At 37.6% G+C, this 15,835-nt stretch overlaps 1 protein-coding gene across 1 annotated transcript in view; it reads left to right on the forward strand.

Moving 5' to 3' along the window:
• The window catches only part of PRKCI (protein kinase C iota), a 74,392-nt gene that overhangs the window by 47,279 nt on the left and 11,278 nt on the right, over positions 1-15,835 (forward strand). The window contains exons 9-12 of the mRNA XM_014732748.3: positions 8,705-8,881; positions 9,321-9,418; positions 10,071-10,157; positions 12,118-12,253. Coding sequence (XP_014588234.2) covers positions 8,705-8,881; positions 9,321-9,418; positions 10,071-10,157; positions 12,118-12,253 — 498 coding nt within the window. The remainder of the gene's footprint in view (positions 1-8,704; positions 8,882-9,320; positions 9,419-10,070; positions 10,158-12,117; positions 12,254-15,835) is intronic.

Genomic DNA, 15,835 nt, shown 5'->3' on the forward strand with positions numbered 1-15,835 from the left:
TTCCCACCAACAGTGTATGAGGGTTCCTTTTTCTCCACAGCCTCTCCAACATTTGTCACTCTGGGTTTTGGATATTTTTGCCATTCTAACAGGTGTAAGGTGATATATTAGTGTAGTTTTGATTTGCATTTCCCTGATGATTAGTGATGATGAGCATCTTTTCATGTGTCTATTGGCCATCCGTATATCTTTGGAGAAATGTCTGTTCATGTCCCCTGCCCATTTTTTGATTGGGTTATTTCATTTTTTGTTGTTGAGCTGTGTGAGTTCTTTATATATTATGGAGATTAACCCTTTGTCAGATAAATACCTTGTAAATATTTTTTCCCAATTAGTGGGCTGTGTTTTTGTTTCAATCTTGTTTTCCCTTGCCTTGAAGAATTTCTTTAGTCTGATGAAGTCCCGTTTGTTTATTCTTTCTGTTGTTTCCCTTGTCTGAGGGGTTATGGTGTCTGAAAAGATTCTTTTGAAACTGATGTCAAAGAGTGTACTGCCTATGTTCTCTTCTAGAAGACTTATTGTTTCAGGCCTAATCTTTAGGTCTTTGATCCATTTTGAGTTTATTTTAGTGAATGGTGGAAAAGATTAGTCAATTTTCACTTTTTTACATGTGCTGTCCAGTTTTCCCAGCACCATTTGTTGAAGAGACTTTCTTTTCTCCATTGTAGCCCTCAGCTCCTTTGTCAAAGATTAGCTGTCCATAGATGTGTGGTTTTATTTCTGGGCTTTCAATTCTGTTCCATTGATCTGTGCACCTGTTTCTGTCCCAGTACCATGCTGTTTTGATTACTGTAGCTTTGTAGTATGCTTTGAAGTCAGCGATTGTGATGCCTCCAGCTTTGTTCTTCTTTCTCAGGATTGCTTTAGCAATTCAGAGTCTTTTGTTGCCCCATATGAATTTTAGGATTCTTTGTTCAATTTCTGTAAAGAATGTCACTGGGATTCTGATTGGGATGGCGTTGAATCTGTGGATTGCTTTAGGTAGAACGGATATTTTAACTACGTTTATTCTTCCAATCCATGTGCATGGAATGTCTTTCCATCTCTTTATGTCGTCATTGATTTCTTTCAAGAAAGTCTTGTAGTTTTCGTTGTATAGATCTTTCACTTCCTTGGTTAAATTTATCCCAAGGTATTTTATTCTTTTTGTTGCGATCGTGAATGGGATTGAGTTCTTGAGATCTTTCTCTGTTAGTTCATTGTTAGCATATAGAAATGCTACTGATTTATGTATGTTGATTTTATACCCTACAACTTTGCTGTAGCTGTTGATTGTTTCTAATAGTTTTCCTATGGATTCTTTGGGGTTTTCTATGTATAAGGTCATGTTGTCAGGAAACAGCGAGAGTTTTACTTCTTCGTTGCCTATTTGGATTCCTTTTATTTCTTTTTCCTGCCGAATTGCTCTGGCAAGTGATTTTATTGTCTGTTTTTTTTGTTGTTGTTTTGTTTTTTTGATAATTTTTTTAATCTCTATTTGTGGTCATTGCTTTCCCACTGAAATAAGTCCCTTCAGCATTTCTTGAAGAACTGGTTTCTTGGTGATAAACTCCTTTAATTTTTGCTTGTCTGGGAAGCTCTTTATCTCTCCTTCCATTCTGAATGACAACCTTGATGGATAGAGTACACTTGGCTGTAGGTTTTTTCCTTTTAGCACTTTAAATATGTCATGCCATTCTCTTCTCACCTGTAGGGTCTCAGCTGAGGAGTCTGCTGATATCCTAATGGGCTTCCCTTTGTATGTCACTTGTTGCCGTTGTCTTGCTGCTTTTAGGACTCGCTCTCTATCTTTAATTTTGGACATTTTAATTATAATATGTCTTGGTGTGGGCCTCTTTGGGCTTATCTTGTTTGGAGCTCTCTGTGCTTCCTGAACTTGGATGTCTGTTTCCTTCCTCAGGTTAGGAAAATTTTCATCTATTATTTCTTCAAATAAATTTTCTGCCCCTTTGTCTCTCTCTTCTCCTTCTGGGACACCTATAATCCAATGTTAACACACTTCATATTGTCCCAGAGTGCCCTTAGACTGTTCTCATTCTGTCTAATTCTTTTTTCTTTTTTCTTTTTTCTGTTCTGCTTGGGTGATTTCCTCTAGGCTTTTGTCTAGCTTGCTGATCCGTTCTTCTGCATCCTCGACTCTGCTATTGAGTCCCTCTAGTGAATTTTTCATTTCCAGTGCTGTATTCTTCATTTCTGATTTTTTTTTTTATATCTTCCAGTTTTTTGCTGATGAGCTCACTGCGTTCATCCATTCTTCTCCCAATATCTGTGAGCATCTTCATGATATTTTGTTTGAACTCTTTGTCGAGTAGGTCGCTTGTTTCTGTTTCATTTAGTCCTTTTTCTGGGGTTTTGTCCTGTTCCCTTGCTGGGAAAGTATTCCTTTGTCTCCTCATTATGCCTCTTTCTCTGTGCTTATTTCTATGTATTAGGTGAGTCGGCTGTATCTCCTGATCATGGAGAAGTGGCCTTATGTATGAGATGCCTTATGAGGCCCAGCAGTGCGCTTCCCTCTCTTCACCAGTCCAGAAGATCCAGGAGTGACCCCTTTGTGGGCTACTTGTGTCCTTCTGCTGTGGCAGGGTTGCTCCCACTGCAGGTACCAGGGAGTCTAGTCTTTCCTTCCCTGGTGAGCTGTTTGTAAATCCGGTTTGGGGAGCCTCAGCACCGATGACTACAAAGTCTATCAGCACACTCCTATTGCAGTTTTTCCTCTTAATTGGGTTGGTACCCAGTGTAGCTGGTTGCTAGGCTGAGGGGCTTACAGTTGTGATAGGCCTCAGGCCTACAAGGCTGTTGTCAGTTCTCTTAGGAGTGCAGCTGAGTGGGGCTGGCCCTAGGCCCACAAGCACTCAATTGTTTCAGTCTTTGGAAGGTGGGGCTGATCGTTTTTATGGCTATTTGTGAAGCACAGGTCTTCTGTGCTGGTAAGCCTCACCCCCCCCACAGGACCAGACACACCCTCAACACAGTCCTGGTCCGTGCAAATTCTCAACCCCCTGGAGCGTACCCGGACGCCACACTGCAGGGGCCCCCACTTCTCCCCCAGTGCTCCCCACAGTTCACCTTGTCTTCACACGGGCCCTGCCCCACAGTGGCAGACACCCTTGCCTGCCTGTAGAGGATCAAGGCACTCAGTCAGTGCAGGCTGAAAAGTAGCCTGAGGGCTTGCTGTTAGGTGGGGCCAGTCCCTAGGGCGGGTTGCCTGCCCTGGCTGACCTGGATTAAATCTGTGCTCTAGTGGGTGTGGCAGACCCCTGGGCTAACAGGCCAAGGGATGAACCTCAATGGCGCCCCCTGGGGTCTGTGTCAGCACACCTGGACCAGTTCAGAACAATGGCCCCCACCAATGTCTCAATATCTGGAGAGATCCCTCCTCTCACCAAGATGCCCCCAGAGCCCACCAGGTGAGTCTCATTTCACCAAAGGCCTTCTCTGGTGATTTTAGGTTGCTGCAATGAGTGAGTTTGTGCACGGGCCCTCTAAGACCTGTGTCTTTTCGGCTTTCGGCCAATAGCTTTTCTGGGGGTGTCCCCGCTGCAGTTAGTAGCCAGCAAAGCCAGACAGTAAGACTCCCATCTCAGTTGGGCTGAGTCTGAAGGATGCTTATAGCAGTATTGCCCCCGCTCCAGACCTCACTTCTCCAGAGAGAACTGCATACCTTCGGGTGGCTCCCGCCTGGCCAGCTGAGAAGCTCCACTGCTCCCAAAGGTGGCCTTTTTCCTCTCCAACAGGAATTTCTGCCTCTTCTGCCTTAGTCAGGACTGTCCCTTGTTGTGGGGATTCTTTTTATCCAGTTTTCAGTTTTCTGTCCAGGGTAATTTTTCCAAAAATAGTTGTAACCTGGTTGTGTTTGTGGGAGGAGATGAGTTCAGTCTGCTTACGCTGCCATCTTGAGATCCCCCCTAGTTTTCTTAGTATTGAATTACAAGGACCTCTACAGATGACCAAAATGATGTTGAAAAGAAGTGGTGATCAGGTATTATTGTCTTGTTCACATCTCAGAGGGAAATCTTCTAATATACATCAAGTTTAATGTTTGCTGTAGGCTTTTATTTGTAGATATCCCTTTCCATTTGATATGTTTGTCGGTGGCATGCTTATCATTGGCGGTTGTGGAGTTGATCATTTGTAGATTTCATTAATTTTCAATTGTTAAGGCTATTTTTCATTTCTGGAATAACCTCTGTGTTGTGATGTATTATTCTCTTTATACTTTGGGGAATTTGATTTGCCAATATTTACTTTAAGATTTTCTTTGTTGTTTTAAATATTGAGAGTCATTGACCTGTAGTTTTCCCTGTTTGTATTGGATTGTTGAGTTTTGGTATTGTCGACAAAAATAATCCATAACCAATCTATAAATGAAAATTTGGGAGTGTCGACAAAAATAATCCATAACCAATCTATAAATGAAAATTTGGGAGAGTTTATTCTGAGGTAAAATCTGAGGACCATGTCCTGGGGCCTTTTTCCCAAAGGAAGAAAGGGCACCCAAGAAGTGAGGTGTACAGAGTGGTTATCTACCCCCAGAGAGGATGTTTCACATATGATTGAAATGTCCCTCCCACAGTAGTCACAAGATTGCCCTGTCGGCACAGTGCTTGATGGACACAGCAGGTAGTGGGTCTGCTATCTCGGAGGGCGTAGCAGGAGGCAAGTCTATTGTCTCGAGCTGGGCAGTCACAGGTGAGCGCAGCAGTCAGTTCCTAGCCTAAGGAAAGATGCTTAATCCTTAAGGAAATGCCAGCGTTAGGAGGGGGAGGGAAGTTGCACCTTTATCTCAAGGGCCTTTGTTCTTGCCATAGGGAATCTCTAAAGCAGATATACAATACATGGTCAACGGCCGTGGTCAGGTCCTTTTGGAAAGACAAGGTCAGGATGAATTAGGTTTACATCAAATGGCTTCCTCATATTGTCCAATACATCCTATTGCTTGCCATTTCTATTTGTCAGTATCAAGATAATACTGGGCTCATAAAATGATTTTGGAAAGTTTCCTATTCCCAAGAAGGATTCTTTTATACGATTGGCATTATTTCATTCTTACATTTTTGAAAGAATTCATCAGAAAAGTACTCTGGGTCTGGGGTTTTCTTTGTGGGAAGGATTTAATTCTGGATTCTGTGTCTGAATGGACCCAGGACAATTTCTATTCTCTTTCTGCTTTTATCTGTGTTGTTCCTTGGAATTTGTCTAACCTAAATTTTCAAGTTTATTGACATAGAATAGTTAATTTCAGAGACTATGAATGATATCCTTTTTCGTTCCTGATAAAAGTTATTGTACATTCCCTTTTTCTTTATTAGTCTTGCCAGGGGGATATAAATTTATTTGTCTTTTCAAGGAACTGACTTTTGGCCCTTCTTTGTTGAATGCTTATTTTCTATTCAAGTGCATTGATTTCTTCTCTTATTATTTTCTCATGCTTTTCAGTCATTAAATCTAAAATATATTTTAATCTCTATTATGATTTCTTCTTTAATCCATGTATTATTTAAAAGTCTACCGATTAATTTTCAAATATTTGGGAAATTTTTTTATTATTAACTTCTAGCTTAATTGTGTTATAAGTCAAGAACACATTCTGTGTGATTTCAGTCCTTTGGATTTGTTGAAACTTCCTGAATTCCAAGCACATAGGCATTGGTAAATGTTCTGCAGGTGTTTTCAAATACAATATATTCTGTAGTTATTGGGTACAGTGTTCTGTGTAGGTCGGTTAGGTCAAGAGTATGAACACTGTTATTCACTTACCTCACTGACTGCTTGTTCTTTCCCTACTAAGAGGGTTCATTGTGGATTTGCCTGTTCCTTTTAGTTTTGTTAGTTTTTGCTTTACATATTTTGAGGCTATGTTATTGAGTACACATAAATTTACAATCCTAATATCTTCTATTTGGTTAACCCTTTTTTGTAATGAAATATCCCTCTTTGTTTGTAGAATGCTTCTTGCCTTCAAGTCCTTATGTTAGGCAATTGCTATGTAACAAATTACTTCAAAATTCAGCGGCTTACAACAACAGAATGACTATGTGATAGTTTCCATGGGTCAGGAATCCAAGCGTGGCTTATCTAGGTGCTCTGCCTCAGTGTCCCTCACAGGCTGCAGTTGAGGTCCTGGCAAGGACTGCTGTCATCTCAAGGCTCGACTCGGGAAGGAGCCACTTCCAAACTTACTTGCCTCATTGTTGACAGGATTCATTTCCTTGCCAAATGGCCCTCTCTGTAGGGCAGCTTACAACAAGGTAGCTTGCTTCATCAGAGCAAGCAGACAGTAGGATCCAGAGAGAGTGCATGCCAGCAAAACACAGCTCAGTCTTTGTAACCTAGTCTCAGAAGGAACATTTCATCACTTTTGCCATACTTTTTTCACCAGAAGCAAGTCACCAGGTCTAGCCCATACTCAAGGGGAGGGGATTACACAGGGCATGAAAACTAAGAGGTGGGGATCACTGGAGGCCGTCTTAGAAGTCGGCCTACTACAGTAGGCTGCAACTACTCTGTCTCATGTTAGTTTAGCGACAACTCTCTTTTGGTTAGTGGTTGCATGGTATATGGCTTTTTGTCCTTTTACTTTCAGCCTTCTGTACCCATATATGTAGGGTGTGTCTTATTAACATCATATAGTTGGGCTTTTCTTCCCCTCTAGTCTCACAGTCCTTGGCTGTAGTATTTAGTATGTTTTAATATTTACATATTTTTACATTTAATGTAATTTAAGCTAATTACTGATTTGTGTTTAAGTCTACCATTTTTCTATGTTTTCTGTATCTCGCCTGCTTATGTTACTTTTCTTGCCTTCTTTGGGGTTATTTATTATTCCTTTTTCACCTCTTTTAGCTTGTTTGAATTCTTTTGCTGTTCTATTACTGGTTGTTCTAGAGATTCCATCTTACATCCTTAACTTACTTAAATTCAATACAAATTATTAATAATACTTCTACCATTTTCTAGAATATGCAAGGACCTTAGAACACTTTAAATTCGCTCACTTTTCTTTCCTGCCTTTCATGCTATGTTGTCATATTTTAAAATTCTGTGTGTGTGTGCATATTAGTGTTTTTAAACAGTCAGTCCTTATTTAGGTTTATCCACATTTTATTCTTTTTGCTCTACATTCCTTCCTACATGTCTGTCCTTTCATCTCAGATCATCTTTCTTCTTCTTGAAGAACTCAGTATTTCCTTTAGTGAGAGCCTGCTGGTGATGGATTTCCTTAGTTTTTGTCTGAAAATGTTATTTCACTTTCATTTTAAAGGCTGTTTTTGCAGGATATAGAATTGTAGGTCAACAGAGTTTTTTTTTAAGGCCCTTTGAAAGTGACATTCCACTGTCTTCTGTCGTTTCATTCAGTCTTTGTATTGTTTCTGTGAAGCTACTGCTGCTTTTCTTGCATTTGATTCTCTTTTATAGTTTCCAGTTAACCATATTTAAAGTCTGTATGTTGCCTTAGCTTCTTACCATTCTCTGCTTTCCTTTTTTTTCTTTTTTTTTTTTAAGTTTGGTACCTGAGCTAACATCTGTTGCCAATCTCTCTCTTTTTTTTCCCTTCTTCTCCCCAAAAGCCCCCAGTACATAGTTTTATATTCTAGTTGTAGGTCCTTCTGGCTCTGCTGTGTGGGATGCTGCCTCAGCATGGCCTGATGAGTGGTGCCATGTCCTCACCCAGGATCTGAACTGGCAAAACCTGGGCCACCGAAACAGAGTGCGCAAACTTAACCACTTGGCCATGGGGCTGGCCCCCATCCTCTGCTTTCTTAATCTGCCCTAATCTGATTTTTCACTCTTGTTTATTTATCCTTATTACCAAATCAGATTATTTTTTCTAAATTTTTGTGTATGACCCTTCTTTTGACTCATCTGTCCCCTTCAGTTTTCATAATACCTTTTTTCTGTTTGTACTTACTGGTTTCTTTATCTTTCTCAAAATTTACTCTTTGTTTTTCTTGATACTCTTCACTTTAGAAATTCTTGCTTAATTCTCATGGGTACATCTGTTGATTGTATGCTGAGATTTTGCAGGTTTCTAATAAAAAATTATCTTCAGTCTTCTCTATAAATTACCAGAAGCCTAAGTTTCTAGTTGTGAATGAATTATAAAGCTGACCTTGTCATTCCAAAGGGGCCTTGGTATTGTGTAGCAAAGAATGTTTTCCATTAGCTGAACTGCCTTATACTTCCAAAAATGTCTCTACATGTGTCATCTCATTAGCTCAGATTTCATCCATCAGGCTTCCAGCAGACTCTTCCATCTTGATGTCCTATTCTAACTTCGGTGTGAAAAACCAAGCTCTTTATCTCAACAACTCTGTCAATCTTATCCCATGCTCACACTTTATTTTCCTATCAGTGGTACCTCCAATCTTCCAGTCACCAAAGGTAGTGGCTTTTTTTAATTCAAGCATCTCTGTTGCCTCCATACCCAAAAGTTATCAGGTCCTTTTAAAGATATTGTTTAACGTTTCTCAGATTTCAGCTCCTTCTCCATTCCTGTCAGCCACCCCTCTGACCTCAACTCATGAATTCATCCAACCTCTTGAGTAGTTAGATTATATCATTTGGAATGATGTAAGAAAAGAATTGTTAAGAACTTAAATAAAAAAATATTGAAAAATCATCATAGGTATAACTAGGTGTTAGAAATATAATGTATTATGCAAAATACTTCCAGGTATAACTCTGATATAAACATTCTCAACAGGCAATGAACACCAGGGAAAGTGGCAAAGCTTCGTCCAGTTTAGGTCTTCAGGATTTTGATTTGCTCCGGGTAATAGGAAGAGGAAGTTATGCCAAAGTACTATTGGTACGATTAAAAAAAACAGATCGTATTTATGCAATGAAAGTTGTGAAAAAAGAGCTTGTCAATGATGATGAGGTAAGCACAGTTATGTTTTAGTACTTCTGAACTGTGAAATTGGCTTAAGTGTACTATTTCAGAGAAAACCTTAATGTTTGTGCCTTCTTATTTCAGTCTACTTTTGTAAATATATGCCTCAAACAGATGATGTAAGATATATTTAAAGTAATCTGATAATTATTAGATTTTTAAAAAATAAAAATCAAACCATATTATTATCAAAGGAAAGTACTTGAGCTTTGTAAGTTTCCTAGACTGTTTCATAATATTGAAAGATTACCGGTGGTGTTTTTCTCTTTGTATGTAAATTGTTGTTTCTGATCATCAATGGTTTTGATATTTAGCCTAGTTAGTTAATAACTGCATTGGTGATAATTGAATTGCTGAGAACAAATTTATCGTAGTTTTGATGGTATCGTTTCAGTTTGACGTAGCTTTCTTTCATGTTTTGACGTAGGATATTGATTGGGTACAGACAGAGAAGCATGTATTTGAGCAGGCATCCAATCATCCTTTCCTTGTTGGGCTGCATTCTTGCTTTCAGACAGAAAGCAGGTAAGATGAAGAGATAATGGAATGATTACTGGCTTTGTGCATTTGGGTATATTTCACAATGAGAACCCTTTCTACTGTGATTGCTTCAGTGGAAGTCTTGGAGACGGATGCCACAGTACCATGCTTATAACTTCCTGCTGCTCATACTCCAGTAGAGGATGCCAATATCACGTCGGATCAGCATTAGGAAATTACCTGCTTTAGGCAAAACAAACAAACAAAACAGGTCATAACTGTGGCAGTAGGAATCCAACCTTTTAAATATACCCAAGATTCTAGTTTTAGGACTTAAAGTTTCCTAGAATTTGACTAGGGGGAGAATTCCTGACTCCTTTACCTTAAGTGACAGTTGAAACTGACTTCTCTTGCGAACCGGGTGGGAGTGAGGGGCTTTGGACTGCAGGCGGTACTGCTCTAGAGGAGAAGTAGCAGCTTACAGAATTATTGTCGTGCTGCTTTACTTTCCTCTATCTTCTGTGATTAAACAGCTTTCTACTCCAACTACCTTGGTTTCCACCAAGTTCCTGGAATCTTTGTTAGGGTATTTCAGACAGAATGCTCTTTAAGTTGTGACAAGTCTCTACAGTGTTTAGAAAGCAAAGTTACGCTGCCTCATTTTGGATCTCGGTTTCACGTGTTCTCTCTGTTTCAGGTTGTTCTTTGTCATAGAGTATGTAAATGGAGGAGATCTAATGTTTCATATGCAGCGACAAAGAAAACTTCCTGAAGAACATGCCAGGTAAGTTTTTTATTTGTTTTCTGTTTGTGCTGGATTTTGGGGGAAGCTGTGGGAATTTTTTACATGCCAGTGTTTGAAAAAACAGTAGATAAATCATTTATTTTGATACTAGTTAATTCTTTGAAAGTCATGTGGAAGCTAAGCTAAAAGTTAGTTTACATTATTATAGATGTGTATATATAACATTGTATATTACATATATAATAATATAATTATAAGCAATTGAAAAGTATAAACAATAGTAAAGGGGAAACCTTTAGTCTGCTAAACCCAATTATTTTCAATAATTTTTGTCTGTTCAGCATTAGCTACTGAAATAATGAATTTACAGTCACTTATTAGTCTTATCAGGTTTGCAGTTATCTCTGACATTTTTCATTGCAAGATTATTATTCGTATACATATTTGAGAGTAATAAAACAACTTCGCTTAAGCTATTATGTTATTCTGTTCTTCCTGTAATTATAATTTCTTAATTCTTCTGCCTTTGACTTTTTCCCTCTGATCCTGTACATATTGATGAATAAGAGAAACAAGTGTTAAATATTATTTGTCTGTCTATTTATTTATCTGTTTGTTTATTTTCTGCCCTTAGTTTGGTGTTATTATACAAGATTGTAAATTGTTTATATGTTGGAGGAGTTAGGTGGGGAAGGATCATGGCCTTGGATAAGAAGTTTAGTCCATGTTTTGTTTTGTTTTTTCGTCATAATTAGCAGTATTCTCACCTTTTTGTGTTTCATAAGAGTGATGCCAAAATGAAGCATGTGCGTTTGTATAACTATGTAACAAAGGGTAGAGATTTCATGTTTAAAATGGCTTATTTAGTGGAAATCTTGCTAGTTTATTGATAATTTCTTGTCAAAAAGAGATAATATCCTTCAATTTCATAAGAAGGTATAAATTGGACTAATCTAATCTTGGAGCCAAACTGTGGTGGTGGTTGTTTAATTTACTGTATGTCCATTGTTTATTTAGGGTTTATCAGATGGTCACCTTCATAGCAAAGCCATAGATGATATTTTGAATTGTGAACATAGCCAGTATTTGTTCTTTGTTCAGTTGGACTTGGAGAAAGTAGTCTAGTTTTTACTGTCTTAAAGTGCCAGTTCTGGTCTTATACCTTCTTTGCTTTCCTAGGAACCAAAGTACAGAATAAGGGCTCAAGTTCCCTATTCAAATAATTCTGTACCTCCAAACCTGATCATGATAACATTCACCAGAGCAGCTATAAACCAGCTTGGAGGTTTTCATTTTCATTATTCAGACCAAAAGTTCTGGTTATTACCAATGAGTTGGTGGTAGTTCTAAAAGTTATTTCTTTAATATTAAATGTTATGGTTGTAGAATAATTTCTTGTAATTCTTTTTCTAGAATTTTGGTATGGATTTTATAGTTTGAGTTGTCAGCTTTTAGTATTCCTTCTATTCTAGACCAGTCAGTGGTTTTTAGCATTTTGGAAGGTCATTGGTCCTTTAAAGAAGTGATGAAAGCAATGGAAACTCGCAGAAGCTGTACATGGGCATATATACATACAGCTTTGTCTTCGGGCATAGGAGTATGGACTGCCTCAAGTACATCCAAGGACCCAAATTGAATACGATGTAGTCTATACAGAAGCCAAACTATAATGATGTACACCTGAAATTTATGTCATGTTATAAACCAATATTACCTCTATATAAAAGAACCCCTGTTTGAGACTCAAATTAATAACTTTATGAAAAGTGTGAGTTTAATTTAGACTGGAACTTTTATAGTTGTGTTTGGGGCTCACATATTGGAAAATGGTACTTCAATTTATGTTTTGATATTGTCCCTAAAAACACAGGGAGAAAAAATCTTTTGACCTGATTTTGATGTTTTCATTTGCAGATGGGAGTAGGGCTTAAATATCTTCCTCTAGAAACTTACCGCAGTTTAAAAATTTGAATCAAATGAGTTTTTCATTTTATTTTAGATTTTACTCTGCAGAAATCAGTCTAGCATTAAATTATCTTCACGAACGAGGGATAATTTATAGAGATTTGAAATTGGACAACGTATTGCTGGACTCTGAAGGACACATTAAGCTCACTGACTATGGCATGTGTAAGGTGAGGCAAATTTCCAGTTATTCAGAAGATCTCAGTGGCTCATAAAATTGTTTTGGTAAAATAACTTTATATTTAAAGATGGGGAAATGATTGCTACTTTGTTTAGGATACTTTTTGGAATCTAGCACAAAGACAAATTGTACTTATTTCCTGACCATTTACGAAATTCTCTATTTTTTCTGAGTGTAATATGTGCTATAATGAGAATTAATTTCTTTTTAATGTCAGTAAGTTTTTGTCTTGAAAGTTGTGACACTATTGAAGAATATTTGGAAATAAAAATTGTCTAGAATCCCATGACTTGAGGACAACTACTTGCATATCACCTTCCAGTTTTTGTCATTTAATTGTAACTCTGAAATAATGCATTCAAGGTTTTCCTAGGAAATCTATTTAAAATTTAAATATCTGATGTAAAGTGCAGTAGACCAAATGAAGAATTTTAGTTTTTCAGGACATGTCCTTCATTACTTGGTGTTCTATTCTTTTTGTGACAGTGTTTCATTTAAGGGTCTAGCCTTTTTCCACAAAATGTGCAGGGAGCGACTCTCCTTGTTAAAGTAGCTGGGACAGCGTTCTCCTCACAGTAATGTGGCAACAAGCATGCCAGTGTGTGAGCTGCATCCCCTGTTCACCTGAGGGCAGGGCCTCCAGAGCCTGGAGATTATTTAAATGCTAACATGAAGTAAGGCAGTCTAACAGTATCAAAGGTTTAGCCTTAGTATCTGTCCAGCAACATTAGAAAAGAAATCTTCACCTAAAGTATTTTGCTTTTATGTACAAAACTCAGACATTTATCTTTTCTTACATTAAATTTCTATTTCCTTAAATTTTCAATCATAAACAAGTAGAGATTTGGTAGGCGAACCTCCTATACCCATCACTCAGATTTGTGCTGCCTTTTTGATCTCTGTGTCATTTTTTTTCGCAGTGGATTTTCTTCTCATTTCAAAAGAAAAATGACAGTAATAAAGGAGTCTTATAATTTGTCAAGGGAAAATAAAGCCAAACAAAAATATGAAGAATGTTAACCCTGGTACAGAGTGTACAAATTAAAACAATAATAAAACAGGGTTTTTTTAATTTGAGTTCATAATAGTTTACCTCATTGTGAAATTTCAGTTGTACATTATTTCTTGACTGTCACCACATAAATGCTCCCCTTCACCCCTTGTGCCCACCCCCCACCCCCCTCCCCCCTCCCCCGGGTAACCACTGAACTGTTTTCTTTGAATGAGATGGTTTTTTTGCATGCCAGATAATTGATTTTAAAATTATAATAGTCTGTTTACAAGAGTTTAATGCAATGGGCATTCTCATATGTCATTGGTGAAGGTATATATTGTTGTAACGTTTTGTAAAGGAGTTTGGTGAGGATATATCAGGAATCTTAAAGATGACCATATTCTTTGATCCAGTAATTCTCCCTCTGGGATATTCTGAGTAAATATTTTGGTCAATGAGGAAAGGTTTATGACCAAAATTTTTTATTGTAGTTTATGATAAATGTTATAAGTAATCTAAATGGGTACTGGTAAGGAGGATAATTAAGGAAATTATGGAATGGCCACAAAACATGGCATTATGAAGTCGTTTAAGAAGATGTTTACAAACAGTTCATAACAATGTAAAATGTTTATAACATTAAGTAAGTTTTAAAGTATAGAATTGTCTAATTCTATATGTCTTGTTATGTATTATTCTGTTATGTAGCATCACACATTTATTCTGTTTACTTTTAAATATTTTTAAAGTTATTATAGTGGGCATGCATTACTTAAACTATGAAATTCACAAAAATGAATTAAGCCTTTCTTTTTCCTTTCTTCCTCCCTCTCTCCCTCTCTCTCCCTCCATCCCTCTCTCCTCCTCCTCCCCCTCCTTTCCTCCCCTCCCCCTCTCTGACTCCCTCTGCCCCTCTCCCCCTCTCCCCTTCTCCCCTTCTCCCCTTCTCCCCTCCCTCCCTCCCTTCCTTCCTCCTTTCTTTCTTTTCTGTCTCTTTTTCTTCAAAGAAATTTGGAAATCCTGTTTTGCCTGGAAGATATTATTAGAGAAAAATTACTTAATATTTTGTTATTCTGAATGAAAAATAATATTGGTTGTTATACAGTCTCATTCTTTCCAGAGATCCTCAGTCAAGTTAATCAGGATCTTTGATAAATCTTAGCAGTCTTATTTAGTAGTTCTTTAAGTTGGTTGTCCTGCCTACTTCCCTTTCTGTTTTTCCTCCTTCTCCAGGAGCTGCTTAGTCTTATTAGTAGGAAAAGACATCAGGATTGGAACTCTGTTCAGAGACTTTGCTAACAGCAGTTGTCTCTGCTCTCACTAACACATTGACACCCATGATGTTAAAGCTTATGGGAAATAAATGTCCTGGAAATTTGAATGTTCTTATTTTATGACTTAGAGTCAGTATTTAAACTTACCTAAAGTTAAGGCAAATTTTGGATGAATTTCTTTTCCTTATGACGATTCCTCGGGAAATTTAAAACACTAAAATTTTCTTCCATAGTTTCTCCAGAAACACATCCTTTAATTAGTTTCTTCATTTTCTCACTAGATGCTTTTATATAAGAGAGTGCAGAGGATAGTGATGACTGGAGGCATGTGAAAACTTGAATTAGGATCTTCAGGCATATATTTAAATATTTCGTGAACATTGATTTTATTCACTGAAAAATTTCAGCCATTTTATGAATTGATGTGCCTTTAACTCTGTTTTTTCATCAGCAGGGGAATTTTAATAATAACATTTATGTTATGCTGTAGATAATTTAGCTAATGGGCCTACATTCAGATATTCGGTCAACAAGTGAATGATGGAGCATAGCTCTGTTACAGGTTAACAGACTGCATTCCTTGCCTCTGACTCTTGCCCTGAAAGTGCATGTCATTTATCGTGAGACTGTATGTTAAGCCATTGCCAATAATACAGATCATCTTAAGTCACATATATATTTCTTCGTTTACAAAAATTACATATATATCCCTATTAGGAATCATAAAAAAATCCTTGGAGTCACAACATATTCCTAAATCTTTCTCCAGATGTTTATAGCAGTGTTAAATACAATAGAGTAGAATTTGAAGACAAATAAATACACCATGCCCAGAATATCTCTGGAGGGACACATCAGAACCTCATGACAGTGGTTGCCTCTAGGGAGCTGGAACTAGATGCACAGGGGCAGGAATGGGAGGAAAGCTTGGTTTTCAATGTATCCTCCCTCCTTTTTTTGTTTGGGATTTTGTACCATATAATCTAACAAGAAGGAAATGGTTAAATTCTAAATGCATATGTTCAGTTGAATTTTATAGTCATTAATAATAGGAAGTCTGTAATTACATAGGAAATTACATGCTTATAAAGTTAAAAAAGCAGATGCTTAATTGTATATTTACTATTCTTCAGCTTGTTTTTAGATTATCTTCTTTTTTATTGCTGAGGAAGATTCGCCCTTAGCTAACATCTGTTGCTAATCTTCCTTGTTTTGCTTGAGGAAGATTGGCTCTGAGCTAATATTTATGCCAGACTTCCTCTATTTTGTAAGTGGGTCCCTGCCACAGCACAGCCCCCGATGA

This window comes from Equus caballus, chromosome 19 (genome assembly GCF_041296265.1).
Source record: "Equus caballus isolate H_3958 breed thoroughbred chromosome 19, TB-T2T, whole genome shotgun sequence".
In the NCBI taxonomy this organism is placed as follows: Eukaryota; Metazoa; Chordata; class Mammalia; order Perissodactyla; family Equidae; genus Equus; species Equus caballus.